Source organism: Ixodes scapularis, unplaced genomic scaffold (assembly GCF_016920785.2).
Source record: "Ixodes scapularis isolate PalLabHiFi unplaced genomic scaffold, ASM1692078v2 PGA_scaffold9__187_contigs__length_104089568, whole genome shotgun sequence".
Lineage (NCBI taxonomy): Eukaryota > Metazoa > Arthropoda > Arachnida > Ixodida > Ixodidae > Ixodes > Ixodes scapularis.
Genome location: NW_024609884.1, coordinates 103922432 through 103938735, shown reverse-complemented (window position 1 = coordinate 103938735; position 16304 = coordinate 103922432). Strand labels below are relative to the sequence as shown.

Sequence of the window (16304 nt, the reverse complement as noted above, 5' to 3'; positions counted from 1 at the left end):
GCGGCTCTTTTCAATAAACGAGTGTCTCTGTGCGTCACGACGAAGCCATCGCCAAGAAAGGCGACCTTGTATCGCGGGGGAGGAGAGATGGGGGGAAAAAGAGGGGTTGTAAATTTGCCAGGCTAGGTGGCGCGAGCTACCCCCCGTTATAAAGGGTACAGCCATTATCCATCCGTCCATCCCTCCAGCGGCGCCCGACGCACCTGACGCCGGTGGAGGAGAGTGGGCAGACGAACTGGCAATGTGGAATCGCGCTTTAACCCGCCCCCTCCTTCTCTCCTTCCCCATTTGCTTTTGTAACGTGTTGTATAAGATCGCGCGCAAGCCTGGAGCGGCGGCGGATATAAACACGGAGTAATCAAGATCCCGTGTAAAAGGAGAGCCCTCTTGCGCACGTTGTCACGGAGCCGTGGAAACCGCACCTAATAATAACTCGGCAGGCGGCCAGAAAGCCCCGCGACGCCGGGCCTCATGGGTGTCATTTCTGGCCGAGCATGCCTTTATGAAAGGCTAAATGGGACACGGGTGCTTTCGTTTCTGGCACTGGGGCAGCACTTGGGTGAACTTCGCTTGTTTCCGGCAACCGAGGTCGCTAAGGTTGGATACGGGGGAAGACGCAGGGCAGTGAGGACGCCACACGGGAAAACCAACAACTCCTTTTTTCTTTTTTTTTCTTTTTTTTCTCCAGCGGCGCACAGGCGCCAAAGGTCGCTTCTAGGTGCCGAAGCACCACAACTACTCTTCTTTTCCTTGTCATTCGTAGTTTGAGTCGTTTGTGACTTGCCCGAAGAGGAACCAGCTTTCGTCATTTTATACGGTCGTTTTGGGTTCTCTTAGGCAAGAATAAGGTTATTACCAGACATGGAAAATGTATGTGCAATAATGACTGAACAATTTCGGGGATCAGCCATGGCAAACTTTCTAAATCAAAGCGCCTCTAATCACTGAGCACTCAAGAAACGAGGGGGTTCCCGCACATCTTAGCATCACTCCGCAAATGGCAGTGCGTCAAAGGACAAGGAGCCTGCATACAATCCACTGTTGGGTACTTTTCAAAAGCAAATAGTTACAGTTACAGCTAGTTTGTCAAAATGTATTTAAGCTACGGTTAGAGTTACTAAAAAATAAAAGTAACGCGTTACGGTTCCAGATACTTCGTCATAATATCTTAGATTCAAGATACTTTCGTTTATTTTTATTTTTTCACTATGAAGACATTGATGATAAGACACATTGACTACGATTTATATTGATTTGAAACTCTCACAAACTATAATTTCACTTTTTGAGATATGTATTATTATCGTCGCGCGCCTTTATTGAATCAAAGCGTTTGCTGCTTCGATGCAAGATGGAAAACATCATAAATTATGAAATTCATGTTGTAACTCAGCAGCAACTGCTATTCAACGATCACTTAACTTTCCCGTTTTGATGCTGAACACATCCCTTGTAAGAGCCGCTCAACGGTTGCGCTAAACGGAGTATTCAGGCGTAAAAAAAGCTTTCCTAGTGGTCGGAAAGTCGTTGAAGCTCGAGAGCGTGGTCCAAGTGTCGGCCTTCCATTGTTCCGTCTTCATGTCTAGCGGTAGTGTCCAGAAACTAAAGTCGAAACTCGCTCCGAAGTGTTGGCGAAAGTTGGAGGAAGAGGTCCTTCCGGCTGCGTATACTCTTTTGCAGTGTTTGCAGCAAGCAGTCAAGTTATCGCCGCTATATTGACGAAGTCAACGTGAAGCTCACAGCCGGGTCACGGTAACATGTACCGTTCGTCGCTCATGACAAACTCTCGTTTGAACGATAACCGTTAATTACCATCAAACTATTTTCCGTCTTTCTTTTGGCTCCCTTATTCTCCTTTCTCGACTGACAGAAGAGGGAGATACCGATGAACAGACGGGTCCATTAAAACAAGGGTTCAAACCAACTCAATCAAGTGTAAAATAAAGTGGTCTCTGAATGCGTTTCGCTTCTCTTTCTTTGATGCAACGCCGAACAAAAGACTCGACCGTGGATTGTGGGCTCAGGGCCCCTGGGAAAGGGCGAAACATGGACTGTGGCCCCGGTCAGACTGCGTCTCCTGCCGGCGACTCGCTGACTCCAAGAAAGCTATCGCCGCGACAGCTGCGCCACCGACGACTGAGCATCTCGTTCAGCCAACGCGTCGCGTGTTCAGCTAGCCGGAAACTGGGCTTGGATCTCCAAACAGTTCACAACGGGCGTCCGCGCTCCGGAGCGCGAGAGTTTGGCGCTCCTTTCACTAAACGGACAGGGCTGCCACCGGACACTCGAGCGCGCTCTTCGTGCACCGAGAATTTCTCGGAGCGCGACTTGCTCACGCTCCGTGACGTCACGTAAACAAACAAGATGGCTGCGCTGCTGTTGAGACCTTCGAGACAAAAAGGCGTAGCCGGACCGCTGCCCCTTTTCAGTTGATTAGTGCTTAATCCAGCGGATAAAAACGATTTGATTTGAAAGCCAAGACAGCAATCAGCGTTTTGAAAAAGGTTTGTTCGTGCATCTCGCCTGAAAAAGGAATATAGCTATCAAACGGTAGCGTGCCGATTGCACAGCGAAAGAAAAGTCGTCGAGATGAGGGGACATTCGGACCGCTCTGCCCCTTTTATAATGCTTAGCCCAGCGAATAAAGATACTTCGATTTGGAAGCCAAAACATCAATGAGCGTTGAGGAAAATGTTTGTTCGTGCGTCTTGCCTGAAAACTAATTGATCTATCGAACGAGTGTGCCGATAGCTCGGCGACAGAAAAGTCGTGATGGAAAGACAGCCAGACCGCTGCCCTGCTTAGAATGCTTAGCCCCAGCCGCAGCGAATAAATATTCTTAAATTAAAAAGCCGAAACACCAGTTAGCGTTGCGGGCACAGTTTGTTCATGTATACCGCTTAAAACGAATTGACGTGCAATCGAACATTGGTGTGCCGGTATCGGCGTAGCTTCCGTCTCACTGCGAGACGGAACTGACGGAACCAGGGAATCTCTGACAAATTTTAGTGTTTCCTGCGTCGACGAGCGGGTTCAAGAATGTTGTCTTTAATTTAAATCGGAACAGCATGCATGGCCAATAAATAGATCGGCCTGGTAACCTTCCACATATGTGCATAAAGCGAGTCTTCAAACCTTTCAGGAATAGTAAAAAGTTTGTAGAAACTTCATAACGTCGCCGTCTCTTTTGCTTTAGACTGCAGCTCCACATGGGCCTAATTATTTATCTTCGAAATATTTTCGGCTTCTGCCACCTGTATCTACGGTCGGACGGAGCTCGTATGGCCCATCTGTAGCCCGTCGATAGTTTCTGGCCGTGTTCCAAAACCAGTGTCCAAAACTAACTCGATCTAACTCTAGGGCGAAAGTGGTTATCGAAAACCAACCCGCGTCCAGCGTTTCTCTATTTTTGTTGTCACTCCTTTCGCGTGCTGCACTCCTTTCGCGTGCTGCGCTACCAAAAATGCATGCAAAATTAATACCGCGTGCAGCTCGCATCTTAATATTTGGAGTACACTGACAAATGCTCCTGTTTTGGGGGAAGATATAAGCGAATTCAGAAAGACTCGTAGAATGCCAAAACAGTTTTTTTTGCATTAGTCCCAAAGCTACAAAACTATTTACGACGCACATCAACGGTTGTGACAGTGCACTGTCACGACCGAAGACAGCTCAATCAGAATCATTCGACCACCGAGCACACACAAACCGTGAAGAAGTTCCCAGTGTCAAGCAGGAGGAGGCGGCGAAAAGCTTCTTGGACGATGAAACCCAATCCAGTGACAGCGGCAACGGCTCGTTAGAACTATCCTCGGAGCAGTCCAGGTCCACGCACACACTCGCCCCGTCGAGCGCACGAACGTTAACTATGCACTCCAACACGGGAATACGAGAACTGCACACGACACAAGTCAAAAACGGCAGGTTCACATTGGAGAAATTAGCGTCTTGCGAACTCCGACTGGCCCCAACCTGGTTGTCGTACAATGTTGCCAAGCACCTCTTGTGAAAGAAAAACATATGTTTACAAAAAATTAAAAAAAATAAAAACAGAATGAATTTTTCTTGTTTTCGGAAACGTTTTTAGTATGCGCTACGTGGCTATTTTCATCCCAGTTAAAACCAAACCGAAAATATAAACGCTCACAAACGAATGCAAACGAGAAGGAACGTATGTAAGCCGCATGGCCATTGCATCAAGAATGGCTGCTGCGCTCGCTGCAGCGCTGGCTTCCACGTCGTGCATGCTGGTACGGAGGCTGCGATCGTTATAAAGTCAGCTCCAACCCTTAAATATGCCCCCTCATACAATATTCGACGTTACGATTGCGTGTGGATACCTCCCCTGCGATCCGAAACAGCAAATACGTCGCTAACGCTGGCAATCAGGTATGAAGCAAGCGCCGCCATCGTCTCCGCGCCTTTGTGGTAGTAAATAGCTAGTAAAAGGTAGTAACGCTCAGAAAAACGTAGTGATGGCTGCATTTGCTAAGTTTTTACTACCTATCGCGCGTTTGTGGTTGTAAATGGTTAGTGAAATGTAGTAACGTCAGAAAGTGGTAGTAACTGGTGCAGTTACTAGCTTTTACTAGCTTTTTTTTTAAGAATGTGAGGCCACGATGGGGCTTCTTGGGGAGTTTAAAAGCGTCCTTTGCCCCGTTATATCTCCGATCATGCATCGGTCATGTATGGCACATCGGAAGCTAAAACAAGAGGGCACAAGAGCTTGCGGTTCTCACACCACGTTCGATGAAAGCAATTCCCACTGACAGAGATAGTTTGACGCAAGTCTGAAATAGAAGGAAGAGAGATGCTGTCGAGAACGGTACAAGATGGCAACGCTGACCCATCTTGCTCGGTCTCCGTTTTGTACCGATTGCCATTTTTTTAACGCGAAAGCATTAACTGTCCCATGGAGCGAGTCGACGTCATCAGCTTTGAAGCCGCGCCAAACGGCACCTTAAATCCTTTCTCCAAGTGAAGCAAGCTCCCATCTATGAAACCACGCGAAAAGCCTAGCCCAACGGTCCCTAGTTTCCCTAATCCCAAAGGAGCGGAGTAAAGCTGATTTCAGCTTCGATCCCATTGGCTGGCGCGCGTCGGCGAGGCTCCCATTGGCCGCTGTGCGTCAATTTCAATGACGGCCACCCCATGGCGCTGCGTCTCCGCGAGGCAGCGGCTCCACCGCTCCACGCCCAAGGTTAGCGCGCCGAGGACAGCGCGCGCGCTCGACCGTCGACGCACGTACGCCGCAGACGAAATAAGGGAGCGGAAGAGCAGCGTGTATGCTTTCGCAATTACAACTCATAAGAAGTGCTTATGTGTACCTCAAGCCTTTTTTTTTCCTGTCAAGCGGTTAAGAATAAAAATAAAGGACTTGATTTAGACCCGGCGGATTCGACCGGAAATCAGATCCATTTTGAAGCTTATCGAAATTCCGGTCGGGGAGCGGATATGCAGACCGGCATTCAGCGCTGAGCCGGCCTTCCGGCAAAGGCAGTTTTGATGACCCCATTTCTTTTGGTTTTTTGCTACGGTGTTTCACTAACATGTCTGTGCGCCCTTTAAAACGCCACATCGAGGCGAAAGACGAAAAAAAAAAAACACGAGAAGAAAAGTTACGAAAGAGGAGTCACTTCCCTATAGCGTTAAAGCAAATCGCATGTTTTTTTTATGTCGGACTAGCGTGCGCTAGGGTGCCGGAAATGCGCTACGTGCTTGAAATCGGCCGTTATTGGACTCGTACAATTTACTTGCGGACATCGCTGCAGTTAAGGCCCAAGCCCTGGCTTTCACTCTCAAAAACATGTGAGTTCATTTCCCCGCAAAATACGCAGAACATTGGGGATAAATAAAATGAGAAAACTCCAGTATGATTCAATGTGAAACAAAAAAATAAAATATGCGCAGTGGCATTGAGCAAGTGAAACGTCGTGTACCAACGTCCCTGCGCACATCGCACTTTCTTGTTCGAATCATATCTTCTTCGTTTGCCAGTATCGTTCTACTCATCGCCGTGATTTGCTGTCTCGTGTGCTGTAGAAAACTCAACTGGCATACCTTTTCTTTTTCCGTTGGGGTGTAGGACGGTGTACGTCCAGTGCAGAGCACGTCTATCGGTGTCGCATATCGCGTCATTTGGCCGTACCCTTACAAATATAGGTATGGACGTTCTGTGTCCTTACTAGTGTCATTCTATTACCCATATGTCCATCCTATGGATTCCTGTAGACAGTTCATAAACCATTTATGGACCACTGGTTTTCCATAGAACGGCCACAACAACGATATAGGGATCTCCCGATACAGAAACGTTTTTCATTCCTTCCTATTGCAATGCTATGGCCCTGGTGAGTCTATGGACATCCTAGTGCCTCTCTATGGTGTGAGCTATAGATTGGTAGATTACTAAAGTGATGCCGGGTAGATGCTTTCGTTAGGTGTAGGGAGGTGTCTGAGTTAGAGAGTTGTTAATTAAGCTAAGCGCGAGGTATCAATAAATTACATTGATGACTGGAGACATGTACAACCTCAGGACATAATGAATGTGGAGGTGGAAGTGTTCAGTAGGTACCGAAATAATTCCCCAACTTTCTCAGTGGGAGGTAGGTGTTTGCGGGTCTCTGCGGACGCCGTAGATAAACCCCTGCAGACGGAGTGGCTTCTCTACGTACCCCATAGGGACTCCGTGTAGACCCTGTGCGGCTTCTCTGCAGACCCCATAAGGAAGCTGCGTAGACCCTATATGGCTGCCCTGCGGACCCCGTAGGGACTCCCTGTATAACTTGTAGGGGTTCTCTGCATGCGCCCTATAGACACCATATGAACCTTGTGTACTACAGATAGGGTATAGGATGGTCTTACATCGTCCGTAAAATAGGACGTCCATAGAACGTCCATTGGCCTATATTCTTTAGGGCGGCCATAGGACGACTTCGGAAGGCAACAGTAGCCGTGGCCTGCCTATCGATGCCCCATTTTCTTCCTAAGGACGCTGCTCTATAGAACGTCCTCGGAGTGTCCATACATATTTTCGTAATGCTAGGGCAAACACTCGTTTATGGGCCGCCTTCAATTTGCCCGCACGTCTTACTGGTGCCGGTGTACAGAGCGCGTACTACCGGTCGAGTGCGCACGCATTCGCCTTCGTCTTTTCGTTCAGGAGCAGCGTCCTCGCGGACGCCCTTTTGGCGGCGCTCCCACTCGCTCCGCGAAGCTAGAGACCTTTGCATCGCTTATCTATCACCCGCGCGAGAAATGCTGAAACACTGAGCTGTGGACGTATGCGCAGCGTCCGATATACCGCACAGCAGATAAACAGCTCATGCTCAGAAGGCGTTCCACAGCCCAGCAGACAAAAATGGCAGCGCGCAGCCGCGCTTCCAAAGCTAGTCTGGCCACCTTGGAAGAAAACCGCTTTGTTTGGGCGCCACACTCTAAGAAAAACGATGGCCTCAAAGGACTAACGGCAGCATTTGGCCCTCTCCCATTTGCTCCCCGAAAGGACCATCTGGTTCGAGCTAGGTACCGTGCGCAAATGCTGGGGACTAACTGTACTCAACCGAGACTAACCGAAAGGCGGGCGGGAGCAAAAGCAGCCGCCGCGGGAGTAAAAGCGCAGGAGCAAGAGCAGCGAAAGGCGCGCGGGAGCAAGAGCGCGAGAGCAAAAGACGCGCGGACAAGATGGCGGCGTCTGCTGCATCGTCGATGGCCATCGTTTGCGAAGCACTTACTGTTTCGGAACGCAGGGGGAGGTATCCACAGACAATCGTAGCATCGAAAATTGCAGGAGGGGGCATGTTTAAGGGTTGAAGCTGACTTTGTAACGATCGCAACCTATGTACCAGCAGGTCGTGGAAGCCGACGCTGACTCAAGCACCGCCATTGTTGATGCACTGGCCATGCGGCTTTTGACAATTGTCCTGGTGTCCTTCCCTATGCGTACTTTTAAACGCACTTTGAAAGCGTTTATATATATATTTTTTTGGTTTAACTGGAACGTAGAAAAATGTTTTTACCACGTAACACGTGGTAAAACCTTTTCCAAAGACAAAAAAGATTCATTCTAGTTTCTTTTCTTTTTGTATTCTTTACAATCTATGTGTTGTTGTTTTGGGTTTTTTTTTTTTCGCAAGAGACGGTGCGGTTGCCACGGAGACGCGCATGCCCAAAGTAGGGCAGTCTACGAGGAAGCGAGAACATGGCTGCTGAGAGCCTATAGGAACGCTGTTTTATAGACTGTCACAAATAATTACTGTGTATACCGTTACTTCTTAGTAAGACATACGCTCCTTGGAAAGTTTAACAACAATATAGGAGAAGAATATTGGTGCGAAAGCAGCACCACATTTGTAACATCGTTCACGGTTGAGGTGCTCACTGACAAAACGACTCCTCTCATATGCTCAGTATTAGCGGCGAGATGTTTTGGTGGCGCCCTCCTAAGGTTTCCTCTCGTGACGTCATTACCTTACGAACAACCAGTTCGACGGTGTTTATAATTAGCGTGGTGGAAGCTTGAGATCACCGCGCTCTAAAACCAGCACTGCCAACACCGTCGAAATTGAAGTTCTTACATTATTCTTCTTTCTGTCGATGAGAAAACCTTTGCTGACGTCATAGTCAGCATTCGGCCAATCGTGAAAGGCCGACCACAGCGACGCTTTTGATCGCGCACGTCGCCAATAAAAGGCGCATGGGTAGGCTTTAAGGTGAGGTTGAAATAGACCAGTGTCCGGAAGTGCCCTTTTTAGCCTCCACCGCAAGGAGCAAAAGTGAACAATAATCTCGAACCCAGACGCTCACGGGGATGGGGGGCTGCGTCGGCCTGCGCCGCCGCTTCCCGTTGAGGGCTTCTTCGCTGGTGTGCCGACTGCCGTTTCGCCGGCATCGGTCCTGTTTACCGCGGTATTTTATTTTTTATTTTTTTTATTTATCAATACTGCCAGCCCTTTTAGGGCCAAAGCAGGAGTGGATGATACAGAAATATTGGCACATTTGTCTCTGATACAAATTAAAACAACAATTCTTGTGTACACACACTCTTCTTCTAGCGCACACAACCATAACAATAGCTTAACTTCTAACAAAGCAATATCACTTAATACAAAACATCGTCTCCTTATACAATTCAAAAACACAGCAAGTAGAACATTTTAACACTCAAAAACCGCATCTAAGGCATTTGAAAAAATGGAAAAAGAATCAAGATTTACTATTTCACTTGGAAGTTTATTCCATAATTCAATTGTACGCACAAAAAAAGACTGTTTGAATGCATTTATTCTAGCATTAATAGGTGCTACCATCTTCGAATGGTGTAAGCGCTGAGAGTGAAATGTTCTTGGCTTTAGGTATTTTGAGCCATCTATTTTTAGGAGGTTATTATATATCTGAAAAAACAACTTCACCCGCTGACATGCCCTTCTGTTTATTAAAAGCTGTAAATTTGCTTTTGTTTTAAGTCCCGTGACCGACGTGGTCCGTCTAAAATCCGAAAAGATTACACGTGCCGCCAGTGATTGTACATCTTCGAGTTCCTTAACAAGACAGCATTGCCAAGGATCCCAGACCGCAGACGCATATTCAAGGATAGGCCTAATAGTGGTTTTATATGCTAAAAGTCTAACCGAGGGAGGAGCTCCGCCTAGCGTTCTTTTTAGAAACCATAGCTTGTTAGTTGCCCTTTTTCGAATGTATTCCACATGTTTGCTCCATTTTAAATCACTTGCGATAATCACTCCTAAATATTTATAACTCTCAACGTTCGTCAGCTTGAAGCCACAAACAACATAGTTGAATGTCAATACAGTTTTTTTAGTTGAAACATGCATGTACTGCGTTTTGTGAACATTAATCATCATGTTATAATCTTGGCACCACGACGCAATGCCTGATAATGTGCTGCTCAAATTTATCTGGTCTTCGACTGAATATACGGGTGTGTAAATTACGCAGTCATCTGCAAACATTCTTATTTTTATGGGGCCGCTAGTTGAAATTGAAAACAAGCTGTTAACATATATCAAAAAAAGTAAAGGGCCCAAAACCGACCCTTGGGGTACTCCAGAATGAACATCTAACAATCCCGAGAAGGCACCATTTACATCCACGAATTGCTGGCGATTTGTGAGATACGCATTTATCCAGCTGATAATATATGAGGGAACTTCAAGGTCTATTAATACTTTAACTAGTTTACGGTGAGGTACTCGGTCAAAGGCCTTTGATAAATCAATAAACACCGCATCCACCTGGGTTCTGTCATTTACATAGGTTGATAATTCGTGATAAAATTCAATTAACTGAGTCACTGTTGACAGTCGCACACGAAAACCATGTTGGCTGGGGTTAATTGTACCTTTTGATTCGAGGAAAGAAACAAGGTGTTTATTTACGATATGTTCCAACAATTTACAGGATGCACATGTCAGAGAAATGGGACGATAGTTTTCAACCGAGTCCCCTTTTCCACTTTTTTTGACGGGAACAACTCTAGCTACTAGCCAGTCATCCGGTAACACGGCATCTTGGATTGATCTAGTGAATATGCATGATAGGTATTTGGCGACCCACTCAGCGTACCTTTTGAGAAATGCGTTAGGTAAAGCGTCCGGTCCGGGTGATTTTTTAGCGTCAAGTGATCGTAACAACGACAGTATACCCTGCTCAGATATAAGACTGCTTACGTTATCTCTACATGTGATTGTATTGTGTTTACCTGACTCTCTTGTAAACACAGATTGAAAATACCGATTAAATTCAATCGCGATTTTTGCCTTGTCGCTCACTGAGTCGCCGTTAATGCACAACTGGGTGATGCTGCTTCTCACCGGTGATAGATAACGCCAGAACTTTTCGGGGGCAGATAAAAGAAATTCAGGTAATGACTTTGAGAAGTACGTTTCTTTGGCTGACTTTATCTTCCTTTTTAGATTACCAGCCTGCTCACAAACATCATGCGAATGGTGCTTGCGGAGCCTTTTCAATTTTCGTTTTGCGTGTAAAATTTCCCTCGTGATCCATGGGTTTTGGCGTTTAATCTTTTTCTGTTTTTGAGGAATAAAATTAATAATGCAATGGTTTACTGCAGATCTAAATCTTAACCACATTTCATTTACATCGGTCATCTGATCGAAGCCGTCGAAATACTGCTCGAGATGGTCAACTATCGACTCGTCATTCGCCCTTTCAAAATCGTAGTACATTTTCACTTGAGCCGGGTTAGCGTGACACACAGACATGTTACACTTGAAAAATACCATTTTGTGATCAGATATGCCGTCATGGACAAAAACATTGCAGTCATCGAAGTCGTTGCTAACAAACAATAGATCAAGTAAAGAACATGACGTGCCAGTAACACGCGTGGGTTCTGTAACAACCTGACGCAGACCACGACTGAAAGCGAGCTCAAGCAGCGACTCAGACACATTTGTACCCAGGCTAGCCACACCATCTTGAGACCAACTTACATTGGGAGCGTTGAAATCTCCTCCTATTACTAATTTAGTTCGAGCATTAGTGTTGGCGATTAAGTAATCAATTATTTCTGTTAATTCTTCTGAGGACGACCCGGGTTTTTTGTAGACAGTCCCGAGTGTTATCCAAGCCCCGAAAAAGTTTAACTTGCACCAAACACTTTCTGTGTTACCAACGCGTTCCATTAACTGGTAAACAAGGTTTTCCCTTATAGCTATAGCAACCCCGCCACCTCGGGAACATCTATCTTTGCGAATTAACCTGTAGTTAGGCGGTACCACTTCACTGTTTTGAATACCTTCATGCAGTCACGTTTCTGATATCATAATTACATGTGGGTCGTAAGTAAATATTAGCGCCTCTAGTTGGTCAGCCTTATTCACGATGCTTCTCGCATTTAGTGATATCAGCCTTAGCTCCTTTTTTTCTGTCTCGTCACTTTGTCATGCGGCGGTATCGGACAGAGGATGGCTACTCTGCCCAAGTTTTACTTTATCATTTTTTTGGTGATCCCAGATGTAAACTTCGCCGTTTATTTTCAGCTTATCGTAGGACAGATACACCTTATCACCTTTTTCCCTGTTAGATTGCGAGCTGCCCCAAAGCAGCTTTCTGATGGAGCGTACCCGAAATGAAAAGTCTTCACCGATAGATATATTCGTGCCTTTCAGCTTTCTTGCATTTTGAAGTATTACCTGCTTTTCTCGGTAATCCATAAGTTTGAGTATGACGGGACGTTGGAAGCCTCTGCGAGGCTTTCCTAGGCGATGAATGCGCTCGATAGTGTTTATCGTTACTTCTAATTTTTGTTCGAATATTTCTGTGAGTACCTTTTCGTTTAGTGAAGACGGATTTTCATCTGAAGGCTCATTTAGTCCATATATCACTAAGTTATTTCTACGCTCTCTGTTTTCGAGATCATCAATTTTTTGTTCCAGAGTGTGAACATGTTTTTGAAATTCTTCTGCCTGGGCCTTTATGAGGTCTTCGTTTGACGTAACCCTAGCGGACAAGTTCTCTAATTTTTCCTCTAAACCATTAGTACGCTTCAGGAGTGTGTCTACATTAGCACTAATTTTTATCAATAGCTCGTGATCAGTTGGCCCTGGGTTTGACTCAACGTCACCACAAACAAGAAGACTTAAGACACATGCACAACACTTCATCAGAAGAAAACAACACTGTGGGCTCGGCACAACAACTAAAAAGCGATTACCAGTTCTAAACGACTTAGGTACCCTTTTCCAACTAACCTGATAGAAAAGAATGCATGGTTTAGCCATGGTATCTTGTCGGCGAGTGCCGAACCCACTGGCGTGCGTCCTGTCTGGCTTGGCTCTTATGGGCACCGCTTGCAGCGCTGTTGTTGACGAAGGTTTGCAGAAAGGCGTTTCTTCCAGTTCCGGCACGTGTCGCTGTTCCAGATGCGATGACAGGCCGCAAATGCTGCTCCCTTCGAAGGCTCCGTAGTCTGCCTTGATGGTGCGATCCTTACGGCTATCAGAAGAGCCGGGTTCCGTGCACAACAGCAACATGGGGATGACCTGATAGAAAGGAATGCATGGTTTAGCCATGGTATCTTGTCGGCGAGTGCCGAACCCACTGGCGTGCGTCCTGTCTGGCTTGGCTCTTATGGGCACCGCTTGCAGCGCTGTTGTGACGAAGGTATGTGAGTATAGTGCCCGTAATGTGAGAGCCGTGTGTCCATACGCCACTTTGCTGCTGTTTTTTTTTTTTTTTTTTTATCTAGCCGAGCCAGAAAACATCTCGTGACGAGTTGACCGCGCCGCGAGTGACGAAGAAGAAGCAAACATGGCGACGGTTTGTGCGATTGCTTTGGTGGCTCCGGTGTTGAGTGTCTTCAACGTCCTCGTGACAAGATTCCCCTGCCCTTCGAAGTTATTGCAAGCACCACGAGTTGCACGAAAGATGTGGAATCATCGTCTCAACCACAAATAAGAAGGCCTTCACGAGCAAAAACGATGCCGAGCAGGCGCTCGGCACATTTGTGTCGTCAGATGTTCTACAACGCCGAGGTATTTTCATTTATCATTTGGAATGGCTCCAAGAGTGAAAAATTAATCTATTTCGCGGATTGTTAACGCCGAGGCGAGTGCCCTCCGTTGCAGTGCCGTTGTCGCGCAAAGTGCAGAGAAAACCGGGTGGCAATGCCGGCGGTGCTCTTTGATCGCTTTGATCTTGCGCCGTCGGGTTCATGGAGTCCGGAGTGAACGTACGTACGTGCGTCTGCTGGATCGGTGTTTTGGACTGCCTCAAAACTTTCTCACGCGCATTTTCCTTGTGAAGAATAGTAGCTCATTACACCTCGTCGTCGACTGCGCTCATTTGACTACGACGCACGAGCCTGCGTGATGTGAATTTCACTGCCTAATATCCTTGGTGTGCTGTAACGAGGGCTATTAAGATATTGAAGTGACTGTAGACCATGGCGTGCTGGCGAACAAGAAGTGCTTTATTCCTGAGCGCAGCGTTTTTATCACAGACATGACGTCACGAGCCGGGCGGCGCTTCCGCGATGACTCAGTCGCGATAACTCAATCCGCACGCTACAACATTTCCTTCCCCCTCACGCAAAAAAATGTTCATTTCCTAAAGTCCTCGGCTTTAAAACGGTCAGGCGGCTTGCATGCGCGAGAAGTTCGTCGAAGGGGTTGCTTCTCCGCTGTCGTAGACGGAACCGGCGTTGCTGCAGTAGGTGTCGCCGGTCCTTCCCGGGCGGGATCTGCGGGTGGCGCTGGTGCGTCAGGCGTCGGCGTCGTACCAGCCGCGTCTGGAGGTGGCGCCGCTAGCGTCGGTGCCTTCGCACTGGGTGGTGCTGACGGCACCTGGGCTGGAAAGCTCGTGGGTGGCGGTATCGATGGATCGTCATCCACAGTCGTACTGCCCGGTCTCACGATGGGTTCCGCATGTCGAGGACGCAGGTGGTCAGCGTGCGTGAAGCGAAGCTGGTTGAGCACTTTCACAACGTAGGTCGCAGCACTGACAACCTGACACACGATTCCTTCTTCCCAGGAGACACACTCACCGCGCACTGTTTTCACAAAAACACGGTCGCCCACGTTGAACACACGTTCAGCCCCTCGCGACACATCGCGTTGTTCCTTCACATGTTCTTGCTTGCGTTGCATGGCGCCGGCAAAGTCGGGCTTAAGCAGGGAAAGTTTTGTGCGTGGCTGGCGCCTTAGGAATAGTTCGGCGGGCGTTTTCCCAGTCACGCTGTTTGGTGTGTTGCGATAACCGATCAGAAAACTGTCAATATTTTCCTGAAGAGAACACTGCCGACCGGTTGCTTCGCCTTCGAGCACCTGCTTGAGCAATGCTCGTTTCACGGTTTGAACCGTGCGTTCTGCGGCACCGTTAGAGGCTGCGTGGTAAGGTGGAGTGCGAATGTGTTTCACACCGTTGGCGTTCATGAAGTCGGCAAACTCAGCTGACGTGAACTGCGGACCGTTGTCGCTCACTAGTACCTCGGGCAAACCGTAAGCAGAAAAGGCTCCTCTTAAGTTTTTCCAGTGTTTTAGTGGTGGATGTAGAAGACATCACCCAAACCTCGATCCATTTCGAAAATGAATCGATAAGCACCAGAAACACATGGGCACCCTTTGAAGCAAAATCCACGTGCACACGCGACCAACACCGGGCAGGGTAGCTCCAGGGATGCAGTGGTACCGGACGGGCGGCGGGCTGAACTGCTTGGCAGATTTGGCATTTCTGTACGTGATGCTCGATAGCCGCATCGATTCCAGGCCACCATACAAAACTTCGTGCCAGCATCTTCATGCGGCTGGCGCCTGGATGCTCCTCATGCAGCAAGTTCAGCACGCGGTCCCTTAGCTGTTCCGGGATCACTACACGGACACCCCATGTTACACAACCTTGTTCAAGTGAAAGCTAGTCGCGGCGCACGTAATAAGGCCCAAGTTCTTGCGCGTGCGGTCTTGGCCAACCATTTAGAGTAAACCCAGCAACACGGGACAATGTAAGGCTTCGTTTTGAAAATTTTGCAATCTCCTCTACGTTCAATGGGAGGCACTGAAACACTGAGAGGCACTCAACAGGTTCTTCCTCAGCGGGCACCGCCTGAGGCAATCTCGACAGAGCATCAGCCACTTCCATGTTTTTCCCTCGGCGATACTTCAGCCGATATTTATAAGCTGCCAGCACCATGGCCCAACGCTGCATTCGTGCGGCGGCCAGTGTCGGTACAGGCCTTTCCTGGCCCAAAATGCCTAGTAGCGGCTGATGATCAGTGTAGATTGTGAACTCTCTGCCAAAAAGATAGCGATGAAACTTTTTGAGACCAAAGATTAACGCCAAAGCTTCGCGCTCGCACCGAGCATATTTTTTCTCGGCTGGCGTTAACGTTCTCGAGGCAAACGCGATAGGCCTCTCTTCGCCGTCAGCAGTCTCGTGAAAGATAACTGCTCCTACGCCATACGAGGACGCGTCACAGAGCATTCCGATCGGCTTATCGACGTCATAGAATGTCAGCACCTGGCTGCTAGTCAGCAATTTTTTCGTATTAGCAAACGCCTTGCTGCATTCCTTCGTCCATGACCATTTCTGATCCTTCTTCAAAAGCCGATAAAGCGGCTCTGCGACTGTTGAACCATTCTTTAAAAACTTCGAATAGAAGTTCAACATGCCCAGATATGCCTTCAATTCTGTGACGGTGGTGGGCTCAGGTGCTGCCAAGATCGCTCTTTTCTTGGTCTCTGTAGGGTAAATCCCATCTGTGGTCACCGTGTGACCCAGATACGTCACGGACTCTTGGAAGAAACGGCACTTGTCCGCGTTGAGCG

The 16304-nt window shown here is 47.7% G+C and overlaps 2 protein-coding genes across 4 annotated transcripts in view; both read right to left on the bottom strand.

Annotated features, from left to right (window-relative positions):
- The window catches only part of LOC8035166 (octopamine receptor beta-2R), a 469086-nt gene that overhangs the window by 140857 nt on the left and 311925 nt on the right, over positions 1 to 16304 (bottom strand). The window lies entirely within an intron of this gene.
- On the bottom strand, positions 10908 to 13305 carry LOC121833772. The gene has a single exon (XM_042287390.1). The coding sequence runs from the start codon at positions 13053 to 13055 to the stop codon at positions 11925 to 11927; it is 1131 nt and encodes a 376-aa protein (XP_042143324.1). The 5' UTR covers positions 13056 to 13305; the 3' UTR covers positions 10908 to 11924.

Bases quoted from the DNA above. Each gene is read 5' to 3' on its own strand.
- LOC121833772 (XM_042287390.1), bottom strand. From the start codon at position 13,055: ATGGCTAAACCATGCATTCCTTTCTATCAGGTCATCCCCATGTTGCTG.